Here is a 26,666-nt window from a genome sequence, read left to right as displayed (position 1 = left end):
TTTATTTTATTAAAAAATTGTAGATACTTCGTTTTTTGGTACTAAACACAGGGTGTTTTTGAAATATTTTTTGAGATATTTTTTCCGAGTTCTACATGAAGCCAGTAGCTCGTGGTTAAAATATCTGTACAACTTTCAATAACACCCTGTATAGAAGTAGTTCTTCGTGGTACTTCTCAGAGTAAATACACAAAATATGGATTTATTAAAATCAGTCAATTTCCAACTTTTTGAAAGTACCTTCGATACCAAAAAAATCACCCACATTTTTGGGCCTCTCTGGTCTCCTGCTTTCGTCAACGCTCTGTCCTTGTTCCCACTCGAACAATTTAACATTTTCCAACAGTTTGCTTTTTATCTTTTCTGCAAAACTCACAATTAGTCCTCTTTTGGGACACCTGAAGTACCTACTCTACCGTGCAAAACAGGTACCGCCTCGACGGTACCACCGTACTCTTGAGGCAAGCACTCGAGTGGAACGTACTTGGCCAAATCCTCCACACCATTGTGTAAATGGAGCTGAAACACAACTAGTACCAATCAGTATGTTTTCCCACGTTTGACCCAGCACCATATCCATGAGTTCCATTTTTAAAAAAGGTCTTATCAAAGCCAGTACTTTATCCATGAAGGGTACAATATTGAAAAAGTGTAACCCTTTCAACCGCACCGGCATCGCTTCTTGCAAATAGAAGAGAAACTTTTTCACAATGATGGGTCCCGCTTTGGTCAAGTGTCCAAAAACCGTTCCTTTCATGTCTGCCACGACCACGTGTCCTTCTGAAGTACCTTCTTGGTACAACTGTGTTGTGCACACCATATCGAAGTACCGCAACTGAACCGCGAAGTCGAAATTGTTGGGGTTGGTGTCCGCCAGTTTTATAAAGATGAGGGTGTAACCCTCTGGGGTCTTCTTGGGGAGAGTCGTCACAACGCTGCAATTTGAACTACAGTTAACGAGCGGTACCACCTAAGGCACTTACCCAGCGGCCAGAGCTGTCGTCAAAGCTGGACGTGTGGGGTTTCGGTCTCCGAATATGTCAGAACACAGGGTTTTGAGCGTGAAGTAGTTGTCGAGGGCGCTTTTGGCTGCTTCGTTCCGATAGTAACAACTCTGGAGGAACAGGATGGCTTGGAGCTCTGCAAAACGAGGCCGTAGGAGTGAGAGTTGGTGGGGGTGACTTACCGGTGATCTGGGGTAGGTGGGGTTGCTTCTCGCTCCAGTCTAACAAAGCTCGAACGTCTTCTTTTTTCAGTTTGTTGTCTTTGTGGTACTGCGTTTTCACGTCGACGAGAGAAAGTTCCATCGCAAAGGATAGACTTGGATCGCTCTGAACGCTGGCAACGCTGTAACTAAGCGATCGTGCGGTTTCACCAGTTTCTGGTCCGGGTCGAGGCCGCCTTTCTCTTCTCTTCTTTTTTTGTTCAAGACGTGAAGAATTAAGTCACTAATTAAGTACTTTCTGTAATCAAATAAGTGACGAAAACAATTTAGAATGAGGTATTCTGATGGGTCACGACCTGCGCACATACTTACACAGCTTGAGGCTTTGATCGAGCCTGGAATAAAGAAGAATTTCTAAAATGAATGTCACTAACTTATTTTTCATACCGAAACAACTGCTCCAGATGCGCTACCTCTGTTAGTTTTCACTTGTCCCTGTTTGCGATTTTCTCCCCAACAATAACGATATACTCGTAGTTTAACCACGCCTCTTGAGCACGCCTACCTGCAAGGTGGGCGTGGCTTCTATAGTCTTTTTGAGGCATTTTTTTGAACGAATTGTATCATTGATTTTAGGCCTGCCTGACAAAATTTCTTCAAGAAGATTTCACCCTTTATGAGATCTTCATCAAGGTCTCTACTTTCTTGAGAATCTATTTAATTTCAAAAAGCATCCCTTTTTCTTAACCTATTGTTTTTAGCAACTTTCTGCTTTCCTTACAATAAGCATTTCTGCTTACTGTAAAATGGAATGTTAGCCACGCCTACTTACTGCACCGTCCAAATTGGGCGTGGTCTTTATCGACTTCTAAATTTCTCTACCTGCAAAGTGGGCGGGGCTTCTATACTCTTTTTGAGACATTTTTTTGAACGAATTGTACCACTGATTTAGGCCTTCCTGACAACATTTCTTCAAGAAGATTTCACCCTTCATGAAGGCCTTCATCAAGGTTTCTACTTTCTTGAGAATCTTTTTAATTTCAAAAAGCATCCCTTTTTCTTAACCTATTGTTTTTAACAACTTTCTGCTTTCCTCACAATAAGCATTTCTGCTTATCTCTAAAATGGAATGTTAGCTACGCCTCTTGCCACGCCTACTTACTGCACCGTCCAAATTGGGCGTGGTCTTTATCGACTTCTAAATTTCTCGAAAAGGAACAATTGGAAAGCAAATAAGAAGAAAAAGAGAAGAGGAAATTAATATTTGCAGTTTTTTATTAACACCTTCTAAATTCATAAACTAAGACTTATTGGAGATCAATCCAGTTCCAGCTTCTTGAAAGTCCCTTCGACCCCGAAGATATCCCCCACGTTTTTGGGCTTCCCGGGCCTTTTGCTCTCGTCAACTGTCAGCTTGTCCTCCCAATCGAAAAATGCGACGTTCTTGAGCAGTTCCCCTTTGACCTTTTCTGAAACCAAGGGTTAAACCACTGGGACCCCATCTCTACCCCACATACCGTGCAGAATAGGAGTAGTTTCGACCGAACCACCGTAGTCCTGAGGGAGACACTCCAGAGGAACGTACTTGACCAGATCGTCCACACCGTTGTGTAAATAGAGCTGAAAGAGAAAGTAAGTCGGAAGTGAATGTACGTGGGGTAGACCTACCATATCCATGAGCTCTTTCTTCATGAAGGGCTTCATCAAGGCGAGGATTTTGTCCATGAACGGGACGATATTGAAGTAGTGGAGTCCTTTGAGTCGCAAGGGCATCGCCTCTTGGAGGTAGTAGAGGAACTTCTTCATATTGAGAGGTCCGAGTTTGGTGACGTGCCCAAAAACGACCTCTTTCATGTCCAGGAGGATCAAGTGGCCGTTGGAAGGTCCGTGTTGGTGAAGATACAACATGCACGCCATATCGAAGTACTTGAGTTGTACGGCGAAGTTGTAGACGTCGGGGTTGGGGTCCATCAGCTTCATCAAGATGACGCTGCAGCCTTCTGGGGTTTTTCTCGGGAGGACGCTGAACAGTCTGCAAGGAAGACACTAGACCTGGCCGGCACTCCCCCAAACACTTACGACACGTTGAGACTGTCCTTCAGAGGCGAAACCGTGGGGTTCCTGTTGCAGAAGATGTCCGGACAGAAGGTCTTGACCGTGAAGTAGGTGTCGAGCGCCGCTTTGGCTGCCTCGTTGCGGTAGTAGCAACTTTGCAGGAACAGGATGGCTTGCGCCTCTGCCCAAAACGTCAGTTTCGACAACTCCACGACAAGGGGTACTCACCGTTGATCTGGGGGAGGTGCGGCTGCTTGCTCACCCACTCCATCAGGGCCTGCACGTCCTCCTCCTTCAGATCCTTGTCTTTGGCGTACTCCGCTTTCACGTTGAAGAAACTGACCGCCATGGCTGACCGGAGACTAATGTCGCGTTGTTACGGCGGTACTTATGAGTGACAATTGCCAATAAGGTCCTATTTAAGCAATTTGCATTCGAATACACACAATTTTTCGCATGCAACGCAGCCGCCTGTGATTAAAACGGATGAGTGTAGACTTGACTCAAGGCTGCACGCTAAGGTCGCCTCTAGGTACCACCCCTTTCGGCACAGTCACGAATACAAACCCCGTCGAGGCTCGCTTCCCCTACAGCCCGCCATTACCCCGCTGGTGCGTCATTCGCCGGTCACATCTCGACCACGCCCACCACCCTCACGCCCTCATTGACCTAACCTTGCCACCCCTCCAGCCGCCATGACTTCTTGCCGCCGTGACGCGTGCTTTTCTAAAGCGATTATTAAAATTGGAATTGAATGGAGAGGAAGTGCGGCGGCTAATTGTCTGTTACATTTCATTCTGTTATGTCATTTATTTATTTTGCGACTGGTCCAAGGTCGCGTCTGATTCGTTTCCAAATTAAATCCCCTCAATTAATCGAATTAATGAAAAGGTGTGATTTTTTTGAAATGCTCGTAATGGCGATAATTTGACAGATGTGATGTCCGCACAGTATAAAAAGAGTTTTTCTCGATTTCTGGTCCAAACGAACCGAGATGATCAAGATCCTGGTTTGTGTAGTTGCGGTAGCTTTTATTTTGGTGAGGACACCCCTTTCGTCCGTGCTTTTGTCTGATTGGGGGTTGCAGGTCGAGGGCGTGCCCCACCATCACGATTCTGGTACCACCAAATCTGCGGGGCAAGCCGGTGCAGCAGGAGGAGGTGGATTTGGAGGAGGCTTCGCTTCAGGGACTGGAGTCGGGTTCGGGGGAGGTTTCGGGGGCGGGGTCGGACTACTAGCGACTAGAGCCATGAACAGTGGTGCCAACTGTCACGGTAGACACGGAGGACACGGAGGTGGAGGTGGAGGTGGAGAATGTAAGTACCTATACAAAACAAACGCAACATTTTTTGACAGTTTTTTTGACAGCAACCACCGCCGCCACCACTACCACCACCGCAGAAGCCACAGAAGCCTCAGCCTGATACAGTTGTTTTTCACACTTGAATTACCTAATAAATTCAGTGACAATACACTCGTGTTTTTTTTTTGACAAGTGCAGGAAATGTCTGACATGTCCTTTGCACACTATATAAGCACACCAGATGGTACTAGAACTAGTCAAAATGATTTTTGTTCTAGTTGTAGCTCTAGTTCTAGCAGCGGTAAGTTTGGAAAATTAGGCAAAATGATATTTGAGGGGGTGATTCAGATGGAGGGGGACGCAAAGCGACTCCCGAAGGAGGACCCGTCGGGGTTGCTATGGGGGCGAATAGGAGGGGTTCAAGGTTTGATGGAGGGGAAGTACAAAGGTGCCAATTGTTTCGGTATGAGAGGCTACGGCGGAGGTGCAACTAGTGAGTCGTTCCTGTGGGTTTTGACAATGTGTATTTTTTGTTTTTGTGCAGCAGCTGCTCCAGCGCCACCCGAGGAGTAATCCGGTACTAATACAATATAATAAAGAATTATGACAAATTATTGTGTTTTTTTAAATTTGAGAGTTGGTGGGGAGAAACGCTGTCAAAATGGCTGCGTAAGGGAGAGTGGTTTAAGAGTTCAAAACAGTACGTTTCTCTTTTGAGCGTGACAATTCAAGATGGCCGCTGAAGGGGAAGTGACTTACGATATTGCAAATGTCTGTCTAGGGTAGTAATGCAAATGCAAAATGGCCGCTTGAGGGGAACTAAGTTTTGCCAGTTTTAGAGGGATTTAAAAATTGAAAAACTTTTGACAGACTTACGTATTATATTTAGAATGATGAAAGGGAGCTTGTTGAAAGAATAACACTTCAGATGTGTTTGAAAAAAGCTACAGAGTAATTATCATAATTAAGAGAATATATTAGTAAAAATTCAATGCAACAAAAAATATCCAAGAAGCATAAAATAAGTACAAATTGACAGAGAAATAGAGGGAACAGTAAAATTTTTAAGCAGATATCGGGTGTTCATTTAAATTTGCGGTCAAAGTTGCCGTTGAAGAGTCGATTGTGAACGCACCAGGCACCACTCGTGTAAAAACATAACCAACGAAAAAACTGAGGTAAGATTTAAACAGCTGATGCGTTCACAATCGACTCTTCAATGTCAACTTTGACCAGAAATTGAATTGAACACCCGATACATTTTTTTTACATGCAAGTTTTATCTGTCAATATCAGAAACATGTTTGTTTTGTCTGTTTTAAATTAATTTAACATTTAATGTGGTGTAAAAGAAAGAACTCTGAAATGTTAAAATCATATATTTAAGACTCAATGAAAACGTGAACACATTTACATACATTAAAATATTTTTTTGTTAATTTGCTTGTTTTTTTATTATTTTGTTGTTATCTACTATTTACTGAAATGCTATTTTTGAATAAAATTTAAATAAAAATTAAGTGATAAAAAAAGAATATTTTATTCAAAAAATTGAAATTACGCCAAAACGGCTGGAAATAACATACACAATGTTAATAAAAGTGGCATTAAAATTCAATTTTACACTTATATCAAGTATGAGAAATGGTATTTGCTATTTTAAAAAATTAAGTTTTAGACATTTTTTGATTATCAATTTTGAAAAATTGCAGTAGGCATTTGAAACATAAAAAAAATATCGATAATAGCGCAAAAAATCGGCCGGATCTTTGGGAATTCAGTAAAAAAAAATCAATTCTTTATTTCCAATGATTCAGGAGTTATAAATTTTTTAATGAAGCTCTGCAACTCGGCTTTTTTGAGAAAAAAATGGCATAGCTCAAAAATGATGACAGATTAGTGTTAACAAAACGATGTTCTTAACTCAAAAATTAACGTAGAATCCAAATATGAAATCAAAATGACACGTTTCCATTTAAAAAAACAACAGTGGCGTCGATTTCCGGTATCTCCGGAAGTGTCGCCATTTTGAAAATATTTTATTTGAACTTGGAGCGGTCGACTGTAGTCGGCTACCAATTTTCGTATTAATACGATTTTGGGAAATCAGAAAGTTTCTAACGAACGGGCTACATGAATCACCCTGTATAACTGAACATATTCAGTAGTGCAAGCGTCTTTACATCAAACGGGCTGACATACAATTGACATTTAATTTTGCAAACTTAATAAACATTAAATAACTAATGGCCCATATAGTTTCGGAGACGGAATTTTAGACGTCAAATTTATGTCAATTCATAAAATGTCAACGTAAGCCATGCTTTATTGTCATTATGATAGACGTTTGAAACTATTTGACATTTGAAAGATTGTTTTTGGCATGTCAGTATGATCAAAATTACAAAAATCAAAAGTGAGGTTAGTTGCACCTAAAGCCAGTTTTAGATTTTTATGTCAATCGTCCAAGATTCCGTGTCTGCAATAGTACCAACATGACAACACTTTGACAATTATTTTAAGGAAAAAATTAACTTTATACATATTCTTAATGCTTTCTTCTGTACGCATTCACTTATTGTAGCTTCTCAATTCTTATACCTCAGCAAAAGAGTAAAAAACGCGATAGTTGCTAGAAAGGTGGAGGAAGATCCACGAAAAGATGATAGCAAGAAGCAGAAGAACAAGACGAAATGACAACAAAATTTACCGGTGCTGCTGTCCATCGTACTACCTGTTTTTCACAATTAAACCAACTACAACAGTATTATGTAATTTTTTTCCACAATTCTCTCATGTCCAACAGCAATTATAACCATCGCAATCAAACCAATTAATGCACCTCGACACATTTTTACAAGTTACATTTCCGATCACCTTAACAACACAATTGCATTCCTCGCCTATAAAACAGCCCAAGCCGCCATTCCCACCAGATCCTGGTCCAACATGAAGTACTTGGTGGTGTTCCTCGTCGTTTTCCTAGCTGTGAGTATCAAAATTTCTCCCCCAAAATCAAACACGCCTGATTGTAGGTCACTCTCACGCTCGCCGCTGACGCGGGTTATGGTGCCGGTGCCGGTGGCGGCGTCGGTGGTGGATTTGGAGCCAATGCAGGTTTCGGTATGAATGCCGGAGCCGATGCAGGAATGGGTGCTGGCGCTGGTTCCTCCATCGTCAAACGAAGTACCAGCGACGACGCCGAAGGCAAAGCTGAAGGTACAGCTTCTGAAGCTAAGGAGAGGTCCCAGAAGAGAGTCTTCAAGAGGAGCCCGGGCGGGGGCGATGACCCGCAGACAGAAGAACCCCCCAAAGAGTGACCAAGCCAAGTTTCTCCGAATTCGATTAGCAATGAGTAAAGCAATTTGACGCAGTTCCCTTGTTTTATTACCCTAATTACGAACCAATTAAAAAATCCAAAATTACCGCAAATACCCTGTATTATTTTCGCATTAGCGGGGGACGTATAATTTGGGGCTTTTGACAGTCAGAGTGGGCCATTGCAGTTCCGAAATTCGGAACACTATGTTGGCAGTGACAGACAATGAGGATTAACTGTTTGCTGGTCTTGACTGTCTTTCTCCTCCTGGTAAATATTATTATTACTGCTTTTATTATTATCTTTGGTATGACTGGGCACGGCATTCAGGCAGGATTTCTGTTGTTGTGATTGCTTGCAGAGCTCGGGCATGTGCCTCAGACGGCGGATGAGCCGCAGGGGGGGCAAGATCCCCCACCCGCACAAGGGCGACGACGGCAAGGGTGGCAAAAACAACGAAGTGGCGCCGAAAGGGGGGGACAAAGGGCACCAGCCAGCGGCGCGCCAGCTCGACGACGGCGGCGACACGGACGCCGACCCCTCCGCCCCGATCGCCGCCCCCCTCAAGGTGTCCCTCCTGTCCCCCTTGTTCGACGAGATGTTCGAGTCGGACGAGAGCAGCAGCGACGACTCCGACGATGACGACGACGATTTTCCGCCCAAGCAAAAACAATAAAGGGAATTGTAAAAGTTGCCCGTTTTTTCATTTCCGCCGTTCGCGGTTATAAAGCGTGACCCGTTACAGAGTGCAATTCGTAATGACACTTCTCGTTGCCACCGCCATTATGCTAATTCGGTGTCAAATTATTTAAACAGCCGCGAATTTTCGTAATTGTGGGTGTCCGGTATCTGCGATTAAACCCGGTGGATCCCCAAATGGAGCGGCGAAGGAGGGGGAATCGGGGGTCAAGATCGGGGGCGGCGCAGGGTAAACGTAAAAACGCAAAATCACAAGTACATCTACATTAATGTATAAGTGCCCACGTGATAACTGTCACATGAAATTAAGTATTGCTAACTTACGTGAGCAAAGATTTAAATTGTCATATTATTGTCGCTGCCATAACGAATGAATTTTCAAAACAGAGGAGAGCATGGATAAGCAAGCTCTCATGGAGATAATGGAAACCTAATGAAGAAGTACAAAATTGTAGAAGCAAATGACGTGACCGATAACCTAACTTTTTAAAAGCCCAAATTCGCGGTAAAAAGGTATAGCCCGTGCCAAACCCAAATTACCACCACCAGTTGAATTAAGTTGGTGAAAACAAAATTACACTAAGTGTATAATGGCAATTTTAATACAACGTGATCAAGAATGACTGAGTCTGTTGGTAACAATGAAAATTTGAATGATTTTGGCACCACTGTAATCTAAACGCATTTCCGGTTGTCAGCTTTGACAGAGTTGACAGGCGAATTTGCCGTTTACTATGAAAGGTCATTTTTCTAATAGCATAAACATACCCGACATAACCTAATTTTTTTTTAATGTCGTGTCAAGTTAAAACATCCGGTCAGTGCCAATTACGAAACAGAAAAACACCAATATTTTTCAATTGTTTCATTGCCAACAGACTCAGTCATTGTTGATCACGCTGTATTAGGTACTAGGATGCTGGACCAATCAATTCTAAGTACACAACGTTGCCGGTTCATTTTCTGGGTAGAATGCAGTGTTGGTGGTTATTTGGTCTATTCTAGCACCCAAATGATGTCATTTGAGTGCTTTAATAGGTCGTTGGAGTGTTAGAATGGAGTAGTAAAATTTACTGTATTGATGTTGGTAGCGTGAAGTGTCAACTGACAGACGTCAAAAAATAAATCTCGCAGAGAACAAAGCAAATTAATAAATAACAATCAACAAAACGTTTAATTTTCATTCTGGGATTTGGACTTCTCCGGCAGTAAATTTTCTAACGTCTTTTGTGCAATTTGCCTAATTTGCGGCGGCGTTAGTGATAAACTTTCTTCAGCATTCATTTTCAAACATCAAATGCGAAAAAAAAAATCTGACGTTTTAAATTAATTTTTTTCACAGCCGGCTAAAATTATGCCACATAAAAATGTCACCAACCGTCGCAAAATTCCCTACATTTAAAATTTTTATTTTTTCATTTATAAAATGGTATAAAGCGGCAAAATAGAAAAAATATTATAAAAGATTCGTTGCAGAAGGTCCTTCAAGCACTCATTTGTTCTTCAACTCGCCGCTACGCAGCTCCGTGATCAAGAATGACTGAATCTGTTGGTAACAATGAGAATTTCAATGATTTTGGTACCATTGTAATAAAAACGCATTTCTGGTTGTCACCATTGACAGACTTGACAGGCGAATTTGACGTTTACCGCCAAAGGGTCATTTTTGTATAGCATAAACATACCCGACATAACCTTTTTTTTTTTGTCGTGTCAAGTTAAACATCCGGTCACCGCCAATTACGAAACAGAAAAACACCAATTGTTTTCAATTTTTTCATTGCCAACAGACTCAGTCATTGTTGATCACGCTGTATTTTAATATACATACTATACGTCTACTTCTTGTCAAGATTTTTTCTTTTCTAGGTTGCACAACTTTCACCTAGATTCACTAAACAAAATTTAACAAAAATAACAATTTTATATTTGAATCTCATTGTTTTAATCGGGGGTCAACATCGGGGGCGGCGCTGGCTTCGGACCAAACGAGGGGCAGACCCAAGACGACTCCAGCGAATAATTACAACGCAAACGCGCAAAATCACATGTAGGTACATTTGACGTATAAGTGCCCACGTGATAATTGTCACATTAAGATAAGTATTGCCAACTTACGTGAGCATAGTACGTCTACTTCTTGTCAAGATTTTTTCTTTTCTAGGTTGCCTAGACCGACCAAACAAGATTTAACAAAAATTAAATTGTTATTTTTTAATTTCACTGTTTTATTCACCTTACCGCTTCAGTCAGGTAACTCATTTAATAATCAACAATAGAACAATTAATTAAAAGTCGTTGTTATTACTTTTTTATCGATAGATAAAATGTAATAGGTTCTATACGGTACTTGCGTCATGGTTTTATTGTCCATTTGGGTGTCTACTGATAGTACTGGGATATACCATAACAAGTCGTGACCATAAATCATACTCTGTACATTGAACAACGATTTGAACAACTGTGGTATATTTACGAAAGTAAAATTACATATATTAGCGACATTTTTCAGAATTATAGTACCTTGCCAGTACAGAAGGTGAGCGGCGTACCGAAATCATTCCAGCGGTACCGTTTTGCGATAAACCTACTAATAAGCATTATTCATTTACGAAAATTGCGAATTCGCTTCAGTGGTGCTGTAATTTTTGACAAGACGAAATGAAGTTTTGGACGTTTCTGGTTGTGTTCTCGATTTTGGTAAATTTTTGGAAAATAATTGCTCCCAATCAGATTTTGTGACTTGTAGGTTTGGAAGGTTTACACCTCTGTTTTGGGAAATGTATTCGACAACATCTGGGGGGGTGGTAAAAAAGAAATCACTACCGAAAAACCGGAAGCGCTGATTGTGGTCAATCCCGAAGCTAACGACAGATACAGCGCTACACAACACCTACAATATGATTGATTAAACAAACTGATGTAAACGGAAACACAAAAAAAAATTAAATAAACTTCCGTAATTGCGCAATTTGTTAATTTCACAGCCAATTTGACATTGTTGGGTTCTTGTATATAAGCGAAGTGCAAATTTGACAAGTGTCACCTGTCAACATGCGCTTGTTCGGTTTTTTCGTGTTGGTCGCCATGGCCGCCATTTTCATTTCGGTGGGTTTCCCCCTGTCAAGTTTCCTTTTTGATTTGGGTTTTACAGGGTTGTGACGCCCTCCCCCGCCTCCGGAGGGACACCAGTCGGGGGTTGATCCCCCAGATCAACTCCATAGCACGGAAGAAGGCCAACTGCTTCGGATTCACTATAAACGTGTCCATTGGTGAGTCTCTGTTTAGGTTAGAATCAGCCGATTGACTTTTGTTTTTAAGCGACGCCTGCCCCCGCGACCACAGCCGCCAGTAAATAAGAACCGAGCAAGAATCTTACAAAATAAATAAAATTGAATAAAAAATCACATTTTAACGTATGTTTTTGTCTTATTTGGGATGAGTGGAAAGGGGAAGTGTTTGTGTGGGAACCGTGATGGCCGCCTAAGGGGAAGGTAAGTCAGATGACTTACAATACGTACGTTTTTAACCACTACCATAGACAACAAATATGTCAAGATTTTTAAAAATTGAAAGGGCGAAGAACAGAAAAGAAGATAAAAACAAGAAATGAGAGAAGAAATAATAAAAGAGTTATTTCTTGAAAGTTTTATTTTTACATTACAGTTACCACTTGGTATTTATTTGTTTTACATATTTATTAGTTAAAAATTTTGAAAATCTTCTGGATTCATGTTCTATGGAAAAAAAACAAAGTTTTGGTCTTTTAGCTATGGTAGAAAATATGGGAAAAATGTCATTTGTACCAAAAATGAAGAAAATAGTACGAACTTGTTCTTAAAATGGGTACTTTGTCATGTTTTGTTTTTATATTTTCCGAGAAAAAGCCGAATTTTCTATTTCCGTTTTTTCCTTTTGTCTCTGTTAATCAAGTATAGTCTGTGGAAGCTCTTGGTCAAGTCTTTGATCCCTCCTGTCAAAATGACACCCGCTCCGATGACCCAATTCGCGACTGAAATTCGGACTTTCACCTGTCCGACAAACAACCACAACGCCTCATTAATCTGTCATTCCATCCTTCCTCAATTAGCCCCACATTGGGACTAATTGAAAAATCATTTGTTTCGCCACAAAAGCCGACATCAAATCGCAAAATCTCATGCCGATAACGAACAAAACTGCAGTGTATCCGTGCACGCCATCATGCGACGATGCTGGTTTGTTTTGCTGGCGGCGGCGACCGCCGCCTTCTCTTTGTACGTGCCGCCGCCGCGCGATCACGATGAAATACCGGCGTGCTTCTGGATAGTCATCTACAAGAGAGTCCCGGTACCGGTGACGCCGCCGCCCCCAGGTAATTACACAGGTTAAACCTTCATTTGTAAATCGTTTGATTGAAGTGGTGGTCCCGACGCAACCGCCGCCTTCGACGACCACAGCGGGTGAGGACATCGACGAGAGGAACACGGCGACGCCGCCCGCTACAGAGGCGGCGGCGGAGGGGGACGCTGAAGCCGCCACCGAAGCAGCAGCCGAGGAGTAATGCACAATGTACCTAGATAAATAAAGCTTGATTTGTAATGTTCGTTGAGTGTGTTTAGTCCGCGGTTCGCTCCACTTCTTTGTTGTTTGACGTATTTAGTCTGCGGTCCGCATCCGGTCTTGAGTGTGGAGGAGAGATCCAATTGAACTAAATAAAACGCGAGCTTCTGACAATTGTAATTTATAGAACCTGAGGCTCGTTGAAAATTATTTAACAGAATTGCAACAGTAAAAGGTTGATTCGTTCGTGCCTAATATACAGATAATTCTACACCAAATCTTTGTATAAACTTGACATTGTACATCCGCTTATAAATAACACGATTATTTATACACATAAATATAAAAATAACAGTTTCAGTTCTTTTTGTATTCGATCCTTTCCACCTTGACATCATCCCCGACGAGCTGGTAGACGTAGGTCACGACGGTGGTGTTCTGTATGTCCATGAGAACGAAAGAGGGCGTCACGGTGCTGCAACACAACCAATCAGCGCATTTTCAATTGCACATTCTACACTCACATATCTAGAGCGTTGTACGCCCCTGTCGCCGACCCCGGATTAATATAAAATTTGTTTTCATGTTCGTACGCCTCGAACTTGTGCGTGTGCCCCGATATCAGAATGTCAACGTCCAACTGTCGCTGGATTAGAGCCAGAGATTCCGGGTCGCCCCAAGGGACCACCTGGTGCCCATGTAACAAACCTATACGAAACTGACCCACCGTGACGACTTTCTGTTCTGGATAGTTCAGGTTCTGGAAGAAGACGCGATTAGAAGCGCTCACGGTCAGAAATGGCGACATACGTCGTCAAAATCGCCCCTAACAACGTGCACGTCACTGGCTAGGGTTTTCAAGTAGTCGTACGACTCTTTCGTGCACAAATTTCCGGTACAAAGTATGTGCTGTATCCGGCCCGGGAGTAACAGTTTCTTGAATTTGGCCGGCAACGTGCTACATCTATGTGGAATGTGTAAATCGCCCAAAACAAGGACCAACTGGAAGAAAGTAAGGTTATGTGTCGTTACACCTGGAAAGCACCAACAACGGTGCCAAATCGAGTACTAGTCACCATTTTTGTACCGAATTTGTCAAATCGGGTCGATTTGGCTGTGCAATTGCTTTAATTTAATAATTTTAAGGGGGTGGTTGTTTTTGACGTTGACATTTGGCGATGTCGGTAATGCAGAAGTCGCCAATCCACAATCGAGATCGAGGGAAAGTTTCAAATTATGAAGAGGAAAATCCGAAGAAATTAATCTCGCGGCCAAGAAAACCTGTCAGGGGTCGCTCTAATAATTAGGAAGACACGATGGAGTGCATCGTACCGGGGAACAACATGAAAGGTGAGCAAAACTAGCAGTAGAAAAAGTAGGGTTATGTCACATTTGAATTCCGGTTTCTAGTTTTGGGCAAAGCCCTACAAGCCCTGTCAAAAATCGGCGACGAGCTCTACATGGAAGCCAAAAGCGACCGCCTCTCGTTGATAACCCTAAACTCGAGTAAAACCGTCTGCGCCCGCTTTCATTTTTTCGAAACCTTCTTCAGCTCCTACGAAGTGAACCCAGACGACTTGAGCGCCGCTGGCAACGAAACCATCACGTGTAAAGTCCACATGAAGATTTTTCTACCTTTGTTCAAGGGCAACTTGGAGAAAAAGGTAAGTCTCGCTATTCTAACCCCAAAAACTGATTGTCTGCCCATAGCTCGACTACTTCAAGTTTGAATACACCACAGACAGCGACTTGATCGTGTTCAAAATGAAATACAAGTGCGACGATATCGTCATGGTGCACAAGTTGCGCTTGATGGACAACGAGACACTCTCAATTGGAGTGGGTGCAGATACGGGGGAGAATAGTCTAGGGGGGTCCAGCTCTTTCTACAACCAGTTGCTCGCAATGTTTAGCATCTCAGATGACGAACTCACTTTTGAGATCACTCCAGCCAAAGTTGTGGCGCGGAATTATTGTCAAGGTGAGTTGGCGCATGCGCGCATCTCAAATTGTCAATTGTCAAATCTTGCAGGAACGCCGTGTCGCCCCAAGATGATGCGGAGCCAGATCAATCTAAACTCGACCGAATTCTTGTCGTATCGCATAACCAAAGAGACAACCGTAAACTTCTCGCTGAAGCCTTTCCGCACCGTTGTCCACTTCGCGGAGACTTTTAACCTCAACATCGACCTCAATTTCGACGTTGGGGGGAAGTACGTCTTGCGGAAAATGTCTTGACGAGTTTAAAAAAAAAGTTCCAGGCCTCTATCAATCCTCTTGAAGAATCCCACTTTCGAAGTGAATTTTATCGTGGCAACGCTCAATCCCTACACTGACACCAACTCCTCACTGGCGACAGCGACCTCCGTGGCGGCTGGAGTCACTAAAGCGAGACCCACCGAGATCAGTGACGAGGATCTGGAAGCAATGCAGACGGAAAATTGGGAGAGTGAGGAGGTGACGGAAGAAGAGAAAAAAGACAAAGACAACTGTGGAGGGTCGAAGAAAGAAGAAGAGGATATCGTACCGAGATCGCCCGAATCTCCTCGAAGCAAAAAGGCGCGAACGGTGTTCGGTCGTTGTTACGACCCGACGTTCCACGAGACGGTACTGGGAGAGGTTTTGGCGGCGAACAGTGATTCCGAGTGACGTAAGTAAAAGACAAAAAAAACTATATTAAATAATTGCTATATTTTGATACAACATGAGATAAGAAGACTGATATGTTGTATTTACATTTCGTTCAAATCGGATAAAAAAGTTAAAGGGGGGCGCTTTTCCAACGGGGTGACGTCACACGGACCGGTGTGAAGTGGAGTTTAGTCCGCGGTCCGGTCGACGTCGTTTGGCACTGATCGTACGCCCCACTTTAACTCGCTTACGCCACAGATAAAATACTGTATGAAAGATGCATCAAAAAAGGCACATTTAAACATTGATACATAAAAATAGTGTTAAGTTAAGACATACTTTAAGATTCGTTTTTTTTTTGTGTGTGTAAATATATTTGTTGGTTTAAATTGTAGAAGGTCGAACCAAGTTCTCGGTAGTAACTCTAACTTGTTATAAAATATATCCTTCATATATATTTAATATTATTTATAGTTATTTATATATCTTACATAGACTATCATTTATAATAAAATAAATATCATATCTTACAAACTGTCGAGACTCGGCGCTCGGGCAACGCGGACCGCGGACTGAACGGTCCGGACCGCCGCGAGCGCCCACCGTTCGGAAACAACGAACACGGCGAATATATAAAAATATGAAGCACACTCAACCGATCGTTCGAACAAAAATAATGAGAGTGTTGTTTTTGGCACGTTTCGTATATACGGGGTGATTGTGGTGAAAAAATCGATCAAGAGACCTACCTACCTACACTCTCGTCTAAAAAATAATGTGAGGTATATTTTGATTCTGTCCCGTACCTACCTACGGACCTAATTTTTTCCCTATTTGTTCTCTATGAGCAGTTGCAGCTGGAGCACCAGGTCTCTGGCCAGGGCCAGCACGGCGGAAGCGTCGTGCCTCTCGGCCATTTCTGCGAAGAATTCATCAGTCACATTTTTGCCACCCAATAGAGTCGACACTCACCGTTGAAGAACTTGATGATGTCGGTGAAGTCCATGCAGTTGGACAGGATGATGTCCCTGTAGGTCTCCAGGAGGGCGAGGGCCAGGAACAGGACGAAGTGGCTGGAGGCGACGTGCTGGGCCGCCCAGATCACCTCCCAGGTGGCGTAGACGTCGGAGTAGACGAGCTCGCGCTTGAAGTCGAGCAGGAACCACCGGTAGCAGAAGTAGAAGTGGGTGTAGTCGCCGTGCGAGTGCATCAGCTCGTACATCTCCGAGTCGAGGATCTGGATGAGGGAGCGCATGTTGGCGAAGTGGCAGTCCATGGCGTTGCCGTTGGGGAAGTTCTCCACCATGCGCTCCATCAAGTGGCAGAAGCACGCGTAGGTGAGGGACTCGTCGTTGAAGACGACCAGGAGGGGCGCCACCAGGTCGCACATGCCTTGCATGTAGCCGACGTCGAGGTGCTCCCACACGTAGGTGCACATCACGTTGCGCAGCTTGTCCAAATTCTCGACGGTGAAGTACCAGTAGTTGCGGTCGCACCGCTGCACGTCCTTCTCTATCCGGTGCAGATTCAGCCCGAACGTCTCCAACAGTTCTTGCTGCAAGAGACAACCTTCATTCGTTTGTAATCGAGGAGGCGACAACGTTACGCTGTAGACGCCTCCGTTGGAGCTGGCGGGGGACACGCAGGCGGACATCGCCGGCGAGGCCAACCCGTGCGTCTCCATGCAGGCGTCCAGCGCCGAGCTCTCCTCGGCGACGGCGTCCAAGTTGTTGCGGTGGACGCCCTCGACCTCCGCGCCCAAGTTCCCCATGTCCACGCTGGCGTTGGTCACGATCACGTTGTGCACGAAGTCTTTGAGTTGCTGGTGCGCCTCGTCCACCTGTCGGGCCTCCCCGTCCTCCTGATCGCTCTCGTACTTGATCGTGTTCTGTCGGGTCTTCTTCGGTTTGTCGTCATCGGAGTCGTCGTCGCTGAGCGTGTCTTCGAAGACCTTGAAAACGAAACAAGTAAGAATCGGGGGGGTCGCAACGGCCCGGCGTGACAAGAGAAGTGCGCGGGGCACTTCTCTTGCGGCCGTTGGAGGTCGCCACTGGGAACACTACTTCATTGCTGAGTTCGCGTTGTATCTGCGCCGGCACTTGTTCCCCGCTCATGCTCTCGCTGCTCAGCTTGGCTATGGCGTTGGCTTGCGTCTCCTTGTCCTTCTGCTTGACGATGGCCTCCACGGCGAGCCACTCCGACATGGTGTTCTCGTAGGCCTGCCTCGTCTCCTCGCCCAGCTCGACCCGCTGCTCGGTGGTGGTGCCGAACTTGTAGTGGCCTAGCAGGTAGGGCCACAACTCCTTGCGCAGGTCCTGGGCGACGCCGCCGAAGTAGGCGAGCCGGTAGACCTCCTGGTGGTCGGAGACCACGCCGTCCACGCACAGCTCGTTCCACTTGTCGGCGGTGATGCCGTCGGCGGCGCCCTCCCCGCTCACTATCTTGGAGTTGACGAGGCCGCTCAGGTGCGTCCTCACCGTGGACAGGTGGCGGCAGTAGGCCAGCCAGCCGTAGAAGGCCCTCGAGATGATTTGGCGTTTCATCGAATCACAGACCGCTTGGATGCAGATGCTTGGGGGGCTGTCGGGGGCGTTCTGGTCTATGCTGAAGCTCTTGGTCGAGCTCTCCGAGCTGGTGCTCGTGCTGGGGAGCTGGACGCGGGATTTAGGCGGCAGGGAGATGTGCGTGTCCATCAGTTCGTTCCTCTTCACTGAAACATTCCGATTAGACAAATTCGTCGCGGGGCTCCAGCTCTACTGACGCATGTCTTTGTGTGTGCTGTTGTCGGCGATGCGAAAAACGTAGTCTTTGGTTGTCTCCTCGGTTTCGGAAAGCGCCGGCAGGGGGCGTCTCCGCTTGTTGGAACTAGTCCCGGAGCGTTGGGACCAAAGCGGCGGGTCCAGCCGCCCTCTCGGCAACAAACCGGTCTCGATGCAACTGAGGAACGCCAACATGTGCCCCCCTTTGGGGAAGTGAATAGGGGGGCGCTGCACTCCGTCTTGGCCCACCAGAATCACAGTACCTCCAGTTTCGCTGTCTTGGTGACAATGGACGTAGACGATCTCGTCGAGACGGACCTGGAGGGCGTAGTCCCAATAGACGCTGCAACAATTCGATGAGCCACAGTCGACCGACCGGACGCTCCTACCTCTTGTCCTGGACCTCGTCGGTGAAGCCGTTCATCAGCTGGTTGGGTGTCCACTTGATGGTGAGCCCGCTCGCCGTCTGGTGGAGACTCAAGTAGCCGGGCATCGGCTGCGAGACGTCCGCATTCACCGGCAACACCAGCACGTTGTTCTTGCCGAAGAGCAGAGTGGCCCTCGAGTTCTGGTGGAGGCTCTCGACGTAGTCTTTGGCGAGGTGTTGGGTGGTGGTCCGGTTGGTTATCGAGTCTTCGGAGCTGGCGTTGAGCGAGCGGCGGAAGTTGAGGATGGGGCGGCGGACTGAAGGCGGCGTCGAGTGGCCGCTCGAGATTCGATGTCGCTGGACCTGGTGGCGCCGCTCTCTTTATTATCATTTTATGTAGATGCGATGGGCAATAAAGCGGCGCCGATTGGACTCTCTCAGTGACATTTGGAACGATATTTTACGACTTGACGTGAATTACGGCCGCTTGATTGCTTTGACCGAGTGACGTTTCTGTTGCAGGGGGCGCTCGTGTCACTTACCAGCTCGTCGGCGGGCGGGTCCGTCCAGAAGTGGTCCGGAGTCTTCGTCCTGGAGTAGTCCAGAGCGCAGGGCCCCACCAGCAACGAACTCAGGATGCTCCCGTAGTCCGGATCCGCCACCAGGGCGTCCTTGTCGTAGTATTTGTTGGCGTTCGAGACCAAGTAGTCTATGATCTTGGCCAACTGTTTCTCGAACAGCGCCAACCTGATCCAGAGGTACTTGGGAAGAGGGTTCGCCGGCAGGGAAGCGTTCTTCTTGAGGGTGGGCTTGGTCATGCTCTCGCTGCTGCTCGACGACCTCCTGTTGGGGTCCGCGTTCTCGATCTCCTGGACTCTTTTCGATATCAGAGCCGCCTCTTTGCTGTGTTTGGCTATTTTGTGGAGGAGCGCCGTCGTCGAGCTCGTCTTGAAGAGGCCGAGGGCTCTGCGTCTCAAACCTTCACACAATTGAGAAACCGAGCGAAGGACTGATTGCGGGGGGACTCACCTTGGGACAGACAAGCCTCGACGGCGGCACACAGTGACGTCACCGAACCGCTCTCCTCGTGTACGAATTTTCTAGTGACCGACTCCTCCATCACTTGTTTCACTTCTTTTTTTACGGCAGTAATGAGACGCCCCTTGAATTCGTTTTCTACAAACGTCAAAAATGGACAATTGTGTTAAATTGAACTATGTTCTTTGGTTTACCGTTATTTGGAGACATTTCCGGAACGCTCTCCCAACTCGGCCACTGATAACGGAAAAATAAAGGAAATTGTGCGATAAAGATAATTAATTTTGTTGTGGCAAAATGCGCCACGTCCGTCCCGCATCCATGAAAATTTGACTACCTTGAAGGGAAATCGATCGGATGAAAATGTAACATTTGCGCAAGTTCAGGTGTTAAGTGATTTATTGCCCGTGTGAATACCCTCGAGTACGCCACTGGACCCGTAAATTGACTGCAGGTCCCTCAACCCAGGTTCGCGACCCCACTAAATCACATCGAAACATAATTTATCCAGAACGTTGTACCCGTTTCCGTTCAAATAACCGAAATAAATCAATTTCAGTTCGTTACGATTTATTTGTCGTCATTTTGATTGATTTGCGAGTGAATTTTGATTTTTGATTGACATTTGCGACAGTGGCGCCACTCGCGTCAGTTACCAGCACTCAGTCCGTCATCCAATTTGAGGTTAACAACTGGCGAATGTTTTTGTGTTTTCTGTTGAAATTCCCCGGTGAACTGTGTTGAAAGCGCCGCCGCCGCCCCCTCGAGTCCCCAATAGAATGACAGAGAGCACCCGGGCTGAAGAAATACTGAAGGGTTTCCAAGTGTGAGTATAATCGATCGAAAGTTCGAGTGTTGTGATTGTGGCGCAGGAACTGGATTTGTCTGCGCGACGCCGACGGGGGCACGATTTTCTGGCAGGGCTCCGAAGACCTGAGCTACCCGGACGTCGAACATGAAGCTCACGTACCTAAAAACATCCTCAAATGTCGTGCAGTATCTCGAGAGTTTAATTTTAGTTCCAAAGAGCAAATCGAGAAGTTTCGCTTGGAGCAGGTAAGGAGTGTTGACGAACGTGTCTCGAAAAGGGTTTGATCGCGTTTTCTTTGCAGAAAGTACTGTTTAAAGGACGGTGTCTCGAAGAATGGTACTTTGAATTTGGTTTTGTTATGCCAGAATCGACAAATACATGGCAATCGATCATGGAGGCGGCACCCGAGTCTGAAATGATGCCGGCGTCCGTCCTCAAGTAAGTCTCGATCGTGACGCTTTCCCATAATAAAAGAGACACTTTCAGCGGGAATGTAGTCATCGAAACAAAATTCTACGACGACGACTTGCTCATCTCCACATCGAGAGTGCGCCTGTTCTACGTTTAAGTCACAAAAAGCACCATTCGCGGGACCATTTGCGTTTCGGGGCCTACCATACGTACGGCGAAAGTGTCTTTCGTTACCGTTTTTGTGTGATAATGATAATGTATTGCATTTACTTTAATAAACTTTCCAATAAATGGTATTGTTTTGTTTGGAGGGGGTGGGAACTGGGTCAGATCCGGCGCATGTGCGCCGGAGTGGGTGGGGATGGAAATAAAAAACATTAATGGCAACCCTGCGGTAGACTAAAGGGGTTGAAATTGCGATTTTCGGGATTATCTACTTTGTCAGGTGAGTGGCGCTGCGTTCCTCGCCCGACAAAACCTCGAACCCGCTTCCAGCCACTGCAACCTGGAGATGGAGCCCCCAGGGTTGGAATCGGCGCTGGAGTTCCCGAAGAACCCCCTTTTGTGCCCCATTTGCCACGACTACTTCACCGAACCGTGCATTCTCAGCTGCTACCACACGTTCTGCGCGCGGTGCTTGAGGGGGCGCGAGCAGGACCGCCGCCTGGTCTGCCCCTTTTGCAGGTACGTACTCGCGTTTCGTCGCCCTGGTGCACGTGAAGTTTCAGGCAACCCACCCTCCTGAAGGACGGCTCGATGCTGCCGCCCCCCGACACCCTGATGCGCCAGCTGATCGACATCGCCAACAGCGAGAACCCCCCGTGTTCAAACTGCGACAAGCGGGACCGAGCCAACATGTACTACTGCAACACTTGCGGTAACCGAGCGCGCTTCGGGGCGACACCAGAGTGACGGTTGTGTTGCAGGACAAGCGTTGTGTTCACACTGCCGGGACAACACCCACAGGGCCAAGATGTTCGCCACGCACGACATCGTCCACATGACTAAATGTACCAAAGAACCCAAAAGGGTGAGGCCCCGGGTTGCCCCCTACTCGCACTAATCGAACCGTTTCAGTGCCCCCAACACGGAGAGCAGTACATTATGTACTCTTCGTTGCAAAACGCGATGCTCTGCGTCAACTGCTTCCGGGACTTACCCAACGAGATCAGGGCCCAATGCGTCGACATCGACACGGCGCACACGCAGGCGGCGAAGAGGCTGGAGCGGGGGCAGACCGCCATCATGGACTTGCAGGTGAACCCCCGAAACACGCAATTTCATTTTTGGAAAAGCACGGACAGCTACAACAAAGATAAAACAACTTTTAACTTTTCAAAATCAAATTTCATTTATGAACTGTCAAAATGTGTTAGTTTGTCGAACGGACACGAGAGGCGCTCCCGTTAACAATTATCATAGATATACATATAAGGACAATTATAACCATGGATTTATTAAACAAATGTCAGGAGCGCCCTCTATACGTCACGATTTTTCTGAATTCAAAACTTTACAGACTTCAGTGAGGGACGGCATCATAGCCCTCAAGGGCCTGATGGACGAGTTGCGCCGCAACATGGACACCGAGAAGCACACCATCAACACCTTCTGCCAGGGGATGCAAGAAGCCATGGCGAAGACCCACGCCGCCATGATAATGGAGGTGCAGCGGCAGTTCGAGAGCAAGGAGCGCATCTACAGGAGCCAACTCCTCGTCCTAGGTTGATGCAATAGTAAATGTCTTGATTTGACCTGGTCCCGTTTTGTAGGAACTGTGATGCCGGTCTTGCAGCTCCACCTAGTGTTGTGCACCACGTTCACCGCCGCCGCCAACAAGTACCAGTTTCTGGAGCTGTGTCCGTCGCTGATCGAGCGCTTGTCGGCGGTGGGGCAGCTCAGTCAGCCGGTCAGGTCGCTGCAAGGTTCCGCCATCAAGACCAACTACAGGAGCGAGTTCGCCCAGTGTCTGGAGCCGTGGATAGGTCCGGCGGCGGTCAGTCAACACCAGACAGAGTTGGCGGCAGGTTAGCCCCACCGTTCAATATTATCAGAGCCGTTGTGACTGATTTTGCAGCGTCGCGGATGTACGACGGGGCCCCTCCTCCCGCCACCAAGAAGCAGCAGACGGCTCTCAAGAACAAGCTTCTAGAGGGGGAGAGTTCCTTCTCGGCGCACTGCAGATCCTTCGAGTCCCAGATCCGCGACCTGAACCAGCAGTTCAACGCCGTCAAGGAGAAAGTGGGAGACTTGCACCGCGACATCACTGCCTTGAGGAAAGCGCAGACTCCGCCGCTGACCGCCAGGTACGACCTCCTGATGAGGGAGTGTCTCCACTTGGACCAGAACCTGGAGAGGCAGCAGCAGGAGTTGGACAGGATGGCGACGACGTTCGACGCTTCGTGGGAGGAGCAACTGTGGCGTCTCAGAGTCGAGCAAGAGGTCTTCAGCTGTCAAAGAGCCGACGTGATGACGCTGCGCAACGAGTTGAAGCACTTGAGTCAGTTGGCCGGACAGTTGGAGCCTTACATCAGGAGTCTGACGCCTGCGCAGCAGTCGAGCCAGAGCGAGTCGGCGGCGGAGCAGAGTCAACAAATGCAGTCGCTCCTCGAGCATTTCAGTGAGTATGTCTCGTACTTGCGGCGAAGAAGTGTAAGTTTGTAATGACAGCTGAGTGCAGCGCCCTCTGTGTGTCGATGAGTTGAGTACTCGCAGCGCCCTCTATGTGTCGAGAGAAATACGCAAATTCAATGCGATAATATTTTTCAGACGTTTTGCAGCAATCGGACGCCGGTTTGGGCAAGATCCCGCGCTCCAGGTCCAGAGTGTTGGGCCAGCTGTTCGAAAAAGTCCGTCCCAACATACAGGAGCGCGAACGCAGCAAGTCCGCCGGCCAGACCGACAAGCCCCTCAGTACGCCCCTGAAGCCTAAGAAGTCGTTCATGCAGAGCACCCACCAGATGAACATAGACCGACTGGAGGCCCAGATCAAGGAGAAGCTCCACGACATGGTCTGCCGGAGACAGTCCGGGGCCCAGTCGAAGTCCGACCCCGAGAGCGACCGCAAACTGTCGAAAGACGACCGGAAGCTGAGCAAAACCGACCTGGACTCCATCAGCAAGCTCGGGTCGAAGCAGCGGATCATGTACAAGAAGATCGGCAAGAGCTGCGACAAAATCAACGCGTCCAGCAAGCCGGACAGCGACCCGAAGAAGCGAACAGAATCGGACTACCAGAGGATATCCGAAGCCACGAGCCAGAGCGTGAAGGCGCTGGTGCACAAAGAGACGCGCTCGAGCCCCAGCAGCCCCAAGTGCAAGAACAAGAAGCCGCCCCCCAAGTCGCGCAAGCCCAAAGTCTACCCGTACAGCGACGGCGAAGACAACGTCTTCTACTCGCTCCACGACTCGGCCGACTCGCTCAGCACCTCGAGTCGGAGGTCGAGTTTCGACGGCCCCGACAAGACGCTAGTGGTGGTGATTAACCGCCGCAACAAGAATATGACGATGGCGCAGAAGCAGAGGAGTTGGGAGACTTTTCCGCCGAAGAGGCGCCACCACATGTGTCACAAGCTGTCGGCACCGAACCCGATGCCGTTGCGGAAGGCCGACAGTTTCGAGGGACACGAGGAGGCGGTCAAGAGTCTCGTGGCGGCGGTTCAGGAGACCAGGCGCAAGCCCAAGGGGGGCAATTAACCGGAGCAGTACGTGTACGAGGGGTTCTTGTTGTACCTCGGGGCGTGAGGGGTTTAGGCCTAATTTCTTCGTGTAATCGAGTAGGGTAGTTTGATGTTCACTAGAGCGAATTGTACACCGACGACTACGACGTAGACGTATTATGTATTGTTGACAGGTTAATAAACGAATTGAGCGTTTAAGATGATTTTTCTTTTGCATCGCCATTAAAAAAAATGTTTTATAATCAATATTATGCGTCCTAAAGTGCACATTTTTACGACTACAAATAAAGTACTCTTTCTACTTCTGTTAAATCATATCGTCGGGATACTGCAAAAACAAGATAACTCCATAAATGAGTTAAGTACTTCTTTAGGGTAAAAAATTGTCAGCCAAAACAAGATAAGTGTCGGAAAGGATAAAACAAAGATACGCCCTGCAAGAAGCAGTTAAGTCGGCGATTTTTAATTTGTAAACACTTTATTGTCATTTATCTTGAAACTATACAAATGCAGAGATATAAATGTAACTTATCTGGTTCTTGCAGTAAGCCAGTGACGTGGGAAATAGAATAGACGGAGCATCACCATGTAAAGCGTTGATTCCTACATGCAACATTATAAGTAAGGGCAAGTTATGCAGCAATAATAGCAAATCTGCTCTGTATTTGCCTAACATTTATGTGTCAGTTGCGTGGGTTGCAGAGGTATCGTATCTGTTGGTTTTATATTAACAAAAAGGACCTATTTGTTTGCTTTCATATAATTATAAAACTCATACTTTTTGAAGTGACTAGCACGTGTTATGTTAAAAATTGCAAAAAAGAACAATAACCCTTCTATAGATAATGTCATTACAAGGATCTGTAATGTTGTTTTTGCTACTTTACCCTCTAACTTATTTTTTCCTATAGATAGCCATATTTTAGATTTTGAAATTTTTTCGGAAAATCATAATTTTATATTAATCAAACAAATAATTGTTAGATATACCAAAATTAGACTTCATTACTTTAACAAACAATTCAACACAAAAACGAAACGTCAAGGTAATTTTAAAGATTTTAAGCGATTTGGAGCCTTTAAGGAGCTTGTCGAACAAAAAACGTTGTATTCAACTCGTTCGTGTGTAAATTGGGCCTTTTTTGGCACTCGTGGGCCTTTAAACCCGCGTTTCACTCGCGTTTTAAACTGGCCCACTCATGCCAAAAAAGTCCCAATTTACACACAAACTCGTTAAATAAACTACTATTTAACAAAGGTTGTACTTACATAAATTGATTTGGCTTTTGTCCGTTTTTATTTAATGTATCTTTTTACTGTATTTTGTTATCTCCATCATTATAAAACTTTCGCAAGAGCAACCAGCAATACAATCGGTGGCCATCTTGGTAAGGGCAAAAATGTACAGGTGGGAATCAAAGCGGTGTATCTTATGCTCCGTCTATTCTATTTCCCACGTCACTGCAGTAAGCCGACGATATATTCATTATAGTTATTTATAATTCAGAATAAGTGGCATCTCGGTAGGCGTTGGAAATTCAAATTTACGTTGGCAGCAAGACCCCTGCTAATAATACCCTAGTTTCGATGCTGTTGGTAACCTTCGCTTTTAATTTGGCCTTGATATTATCATTGGAATCGTTTTGTGTTTATTTTCTTGTTATAAGTATTTGGAATTTCCTTGTTTCATTTATGAAAAGTGTATTATTTGTCTGGGGGTTATCTCTGCTGTGGGTGAAAACCATGTCAAAATTATGTAACGCATAACCTCAGAATAAAGTAATGACGGTTTCACATGTTTACTAAATTTTTTGACATAACATAAAGCTCACTTTAGAGAATCAACGCCTACCGCGATGCCACTTATTCTGAATTATACTATTATCC

At 45.9% G+C, this 26,666-nt stretch overlaps 9 protein-coding genes and 1 long non-coding RNA gene across 15 annotated transcripts in view; 7 read left to right on the top strand and 3 right to left on the bottom strand.

Annotated features, from left to right (window-relative positions):
- Window positions 1–4,692, top strand: part of LOC138128907 (uncharacterized) — a 51,947-nt gene extending 47,255 nt beyond the window's left edge. Inside the window, exons 2-4 of the mRNA XM_069045141.1 lie at window positions 4,155–4,259; window positions 4,308–4,536; window positions 4,589–4,692. Coding sequence (XP_068901242.1) covers window positions 4,215–4,259; window positions 4,308–4,536; window positions 4,589–4,644 — 330 coding nt within the window. The 5' untranslated portion in view covers window positions 4,155–4,214 and the 3' untranslated portion in view covers window positions 4,645–4,692. The remainder of the gene's footprint in view (window positions 1–4,154; window positions 4,260–4,307; window positions 4,537–4,588) is intronic.
- On the bottom strand, window positions 1–10,757 carry LOC138128249 (uncharacterized). The gene is made up of 11 exons (XM_069044438.1): window positions 10,660–10,757; window positions 3,449–3,691; window positions 3,245–3,401; window positions 2,834–3,197; window positions 2,683–2,785; window positions 2,485–2,634; window positions 1,187–1,444; window positions 984–1,140; window positions 572–935; window positions 417–519; window positions 1–363 (listed from the first exon to the last, which is right to left on the bottom strand). Exons 2-11 carry the CDS (start codon window positions 3,567–3,569, stop codon window positions 212–214), a joined length of 1,929 nt encoding a protein of 642 aa, XP_068900539.1. The 5' UTR covers window positions 3,570–3,691; window positions 10,660–10,757; the 3' UTR covers window positions 1–211.
- On the top strand, window positions 7,366–7,896 carry LOC138128908 (alanine and glycine-rich protein-like). Its single transcript, XM_069045142.1, has 2 exons — window positions 7,366–7,511; window positions 7,559–7,896. Exons 1-2 carry the CDS (start codon window positions 7,473–7,475, stop codon window positions 7,841–7,843), a joined length of 324 nt encoding a protein of 107 aa, XP_068901243.1. The 5' UTR covers window positions 7,366–7,472; the 3' UTR covers window positions 7,844–7,896.
- A 129-nt stretch (window positions 10,758–10,886) lies between the features above and the next one.
- On the top strand, window positions 10,887–11,978 carry LOC138128911 (uncharacterized). The gene is made up of 4 exons (XR_011158949.1): window positions 10,887–11,241; window positions 11,291–11,649; window positions 11,696–11,813; window positions 11,863–11,978. It is a non-coding gene; the product is annotated as an uncharacterized lncRNA (long non-coding RNA).
- Window positions 11,979–13,248: 1,270 nt separating this feature from the next.
- Window positions 13,249–14,296, bottom strand: Vps29 (vacuolar protein sorting 29). Its single transcript, XM_069043716.1, has 4 exons — window positions 14,160–14,296; window positions 13,894–14,085; window positions 13,608–13,843; window positions 13,249–13,558 (listed from the first exon to the last, which is right to left on the bottom strand). Exons 1-4 carry the CDS (start codon window positions 14,160–14,162, stop codon window positions 13,441–13,443), a joined length of 549 nt encoding a protein of 182 aa, XP_068899817.1. The 5' UTR covers window positions 14,163–14,296; the 3' UTR covers window positions 13,249–13,440.
- Rad9 (cell cycle checkpoint control protein Rad9) lies at window positions 14,292–21,678 on the top strand. Of its 5 annotated transcripts, none has more exons than XM_069043713.1 (6): window positions 14,292–14,433; window positions 14,494–14,747; window positions 14,794–15,064; window positions 15,116–15,296; window positions 15,345–15,733; window positions 21,546–21,678. In XM_069043713.1, exons 1-5 carry the CDS (start codon window positions 14,400–14,402, stop codon window positions 15,730–15,732), a joined length of 1,128 nt encoding a protein of 375 aa, XP_068899814.1. In that variant the 5' UTR covers window positions 14,292–14,399; the 3' UTR covers window position 15,733; window positions 21,546–21,678. The 5 variants fall into 5 exon arrangements, with proteins under 5 accessions (XP_068899814.1, XP_068899815.1, XP_068899812.1 ...); XM_069043714.1 differs by lacking the exon at window positions 21,546–21,678 and adding an exon at window positions 20,513–20,651; XM_069043711.1 differs by lacking the exon at window positions 21,546–21,678 and adding an exon at window positions 19,363–19,505.
- Window positions 15,756–22,395, bottom strand: LOC138127660 (small G protein signaling modulator 1-like). Of its 2 annotated transcripts, none has more exons than XM_069043707.1 (9): window positions 22,260–22,395; window positions 19,870–20,016; window positions 19,383–19,819; window positions 18,863–19,203; window positions 18,476–18,816; window positions 17,775–18,424; window positions 17,321–17,665; window positions 16,687–17,269; window positions 15,756–16,633 (listed from the first exon to the last, which is right to left on the bottom strand). In XM_069043707.1, exons 1-9 carry the CDS (start codon window positions 22,345–22,347, stop codon window positions 16,545–16,547), a joined length of 3,021 nt encoding a protein of 1,006 aa, XP_068899808.1. In that variant the 5' UTR covers window positions 22,348–22,395; the 3' UTR covers window positions 15,756–16,544. The 2 variants fall into 2 exon arrangements, with proteins under 2 accessions (XP_068899808.1, XP_068899809.1); XM_069043708.1 differs by lacking the exon at window positions 22,260–22,395 and adding an exon at window positions 20,073–20,208 and having other exon boundaries at window positions 17,778–18,424.
- PrBP (Prenyl-binding protein) lies at window positions 20,562–21,391 on the top strand. Its single transcript, XM_069043718.1, has 4 exons — window positions 20,562–20,704; window positions 20,751–20,934; window positions 20,991–21,127; window positions 21,176–21,391. Exons 1-4 carry the CDS (start codon window positions 20,658–20,660, stop codon window positions 21,255–21,257), a joined length of 450 nt encoding a protein of 149 aa, XP_068899819.1. The 5' UTR covers window positions 20,562–20,657; the 3' UTR covers window positions 21,258–21,391.
- Window positions 21,421–22,292, top strand: LOC138127664 (RING finger protein 207-like). The gene is made up of 4 exons (XM_069043717.1): window positions 21,421–21,545; window positions 21,596–21,784; window positions 21,829–21,977; window positions 22,027–22,292. Exons 2-4 carry the CDS (start codon window positions 21,612–21,614, stop codon window positions 22,161–22,163), a joined length of 459 nt encoding a protein of 152 aa, XP_068899818.1. The 5' UTR covers window positions 21,421–21,545; window positions 21,596–21,611; the 3' UTR covers window positions 22,164–22,292.
- On the top strand, window positions 22,396–24,977 carry LOC138127661 (golgin subfamily A member 4-like). Its single transcript, XM_069043709.1, has 4 exons — window positions 22,396–22,824; window positions 22,873–23,127; window positions 23,178–23,720; window positions 23,870–24,977. The coding sequence occupies exons 1-4, from the start codon at window positions 22,455–22,457 to the stop codon at window positions 24,793–24,795; spliced, it is 2,094 nt and encodes a 697-aa protein (XP_068899810.1). The 5' UTR covers window positions 22,396–22,454; the 3' UTR covers window positions 24,796–24,977.
- Window positions 24,978–26,666: the final 1,689 nt, after the last annotated feature.

This window comes from Tenebrio molitor, chromosome 4 (assembly GCF_963966145.1).
Source record: "Tenebrio molitor chromosome 4, icTenMoli1.1, whole genome shotgun sequence".
Classification (NCBI taxonomy): Eukaryota; Metazoa; Arthropoda; class Insecta; order Coleoptera; family Tenebrionidae; genus Tenebrio; species Tenebrio molitor.
The sequence above is the reverse complement of the archived record's forward strand: the minus strand, read 5'-3'. Positions and strand labels throughout refer to the sequence as shown.

Bases quoted from the DNA above. Each gene is read 5' to 3' on its own strand.
- LOC138128249 (XM_069044438.1), bottom strand. From the start codon at position 3,569: ATGGCGGTCAGTTTCTTCAACGTGAAAGCGGAGTACGCCAAAGACAAG. The intron at 3,402-3,448 runs GTGAGTACCCCT...CGTTTTGGGCAG, and splicing joins GCACCTCCCCCAGATCAACG to AGGCGCAAGCCATCCTGTTC. The intron at 936-983 runs GTAAGTGCCTTA...TTCAAATTGCAG, and splicing joins ACGACAGCTCTGGCCGCTGG to CGTTGTGACGACTCTCCCCA.
- LOC138128908 (XM_069045142.1), top strand. From the start codon at position 7,473: ATGAAGTACTTGGTGGTGTTCCTCGTCGTTTTCCTAGCT. The intron at 7,512-7,558 runs GTGAGTATCAAA...GCCTGATTGTAG, and splicing joins TCCTCGTCGTTTTCCTAGCT to GTCACTCTCACGCTCGCCGC.
- Vps29 (XM_069043716.1), bottom strand. The intron at 13,844-13,893 runs GTATGTCGCCAT...GTCTTCTTCCAG, and splicing joins TTAGGGGCGATTTTGACGAC to AACCTGAACTATCCAGAACA. The intron at 13,559-13,607 runs GTGAGTGTAGAA...GTTGTGTTGCAG, and splicing joins GCGTACAACGCTCTAGATAT to CACCGTGACGCCCTCTTTCG.
- Rad9 (XM_069043713.1), top strand. From the start codon at position 14,400: ATGGAGTGCATCGTACCGGGGAACAACATGAAAG. The intron at 14,748-14,793 runs GTAAGTCTCGCT...GTCTGCCCATAG, and splicing joins AGGGCAACTTGGAGAAAAAG to CTCGACTACTTCAAGTTTGA. The intron at 15,065-15,115 runs GTGAGTTGGCGC...CAAATCTTGCAG, and splicing joins GGCGCGGAATTATTGTCAAG to GAACGCCGTGTCGCCCCAAG.
- PrBP (XM_069043718.1), top strand. From the start codon at position 20,658: ATGACAGAGAGCACCCGGGCTGAAGAAATACTGAAGGGTTTCCAAGT. The intron at 20,705-20,750 runs GTGAGTATAATC...ATTGTGGCGCAG, and splicing joins ATACTGAAGGGTTTCCAAGT to GAACTGGATTTGTCTGCGCG. The intron at 20,935-20,990 runs GTAAGGAGTGTT...TTTTCTTTGCAG, and splicing joins AGAAGTTTCGCTTGGAGCAG to AAAGTACTGTTTAAAGGACG.
- LOC138127664 (XM_069043717.1), top strand. From the start codon at position 21,612: ATGGAGCCCCCAGGGTTGGAATCGGCGCTGGAGTTCCCGAAGAACCCC. The intron at 21,785-21,828 runs GTACGTACTCGC...GTGAAGTTTCAG, and splicing joins CTGGTCTGCCCCTTTTGCAG to GCAACCCACCCTCCTGAAGG. The intron at 21,978-22,026 runs GTAACCGAGCGC...GTTGTGTTGCAG, and splicing joins GTACTACTGCAACACTTGCG to GACAAGCGTTGTGTTCACAC.
- LOC138127660 (XM_069043707.1), bottom strand. From the start codon at position 22,347: ATGATGGCGGTCTGCCCCCGCTCCAGCCTCTTCGCCGCCTGCGTGTGC. The intron at 19,204-19,382 runs GTAAGTGACACG...CGGCGCCACCAG, and splicing joins ACCCGCCCGCCGACGAGCTG to GTCCAGCGACATCGAATCTC. The intron at 16,634-16,686 runs GTGAGTGTCGAC...AATTCTTCGCAG, and splicing joins CATCATCAAGTTCTTCAACG to AAATGGCCGAGAGGCACGAC.
- LOC138127661 (XM_069043709.1), top strand. From the start codon at position 22,455: ATGAACTGTCAAAATGTGTTAGTTTGTCGAACGGACACGAGAGGCGCT. The intron at 22,825-22,872 runs GTTGATGCAATA...CCCGTTTTGTAG, and splicing joins GAGCCAACTCCTCGTCCTAG to GAACTGTGATGCCGGTCTTG. The intron at 23,721-23,869 runs GTGAGTATGTCT...AATATTTTTCAG, and splicing joins GTCGCTCCTCGAGCATTTCA to ACGTTTTGCAGCAATCGGAC.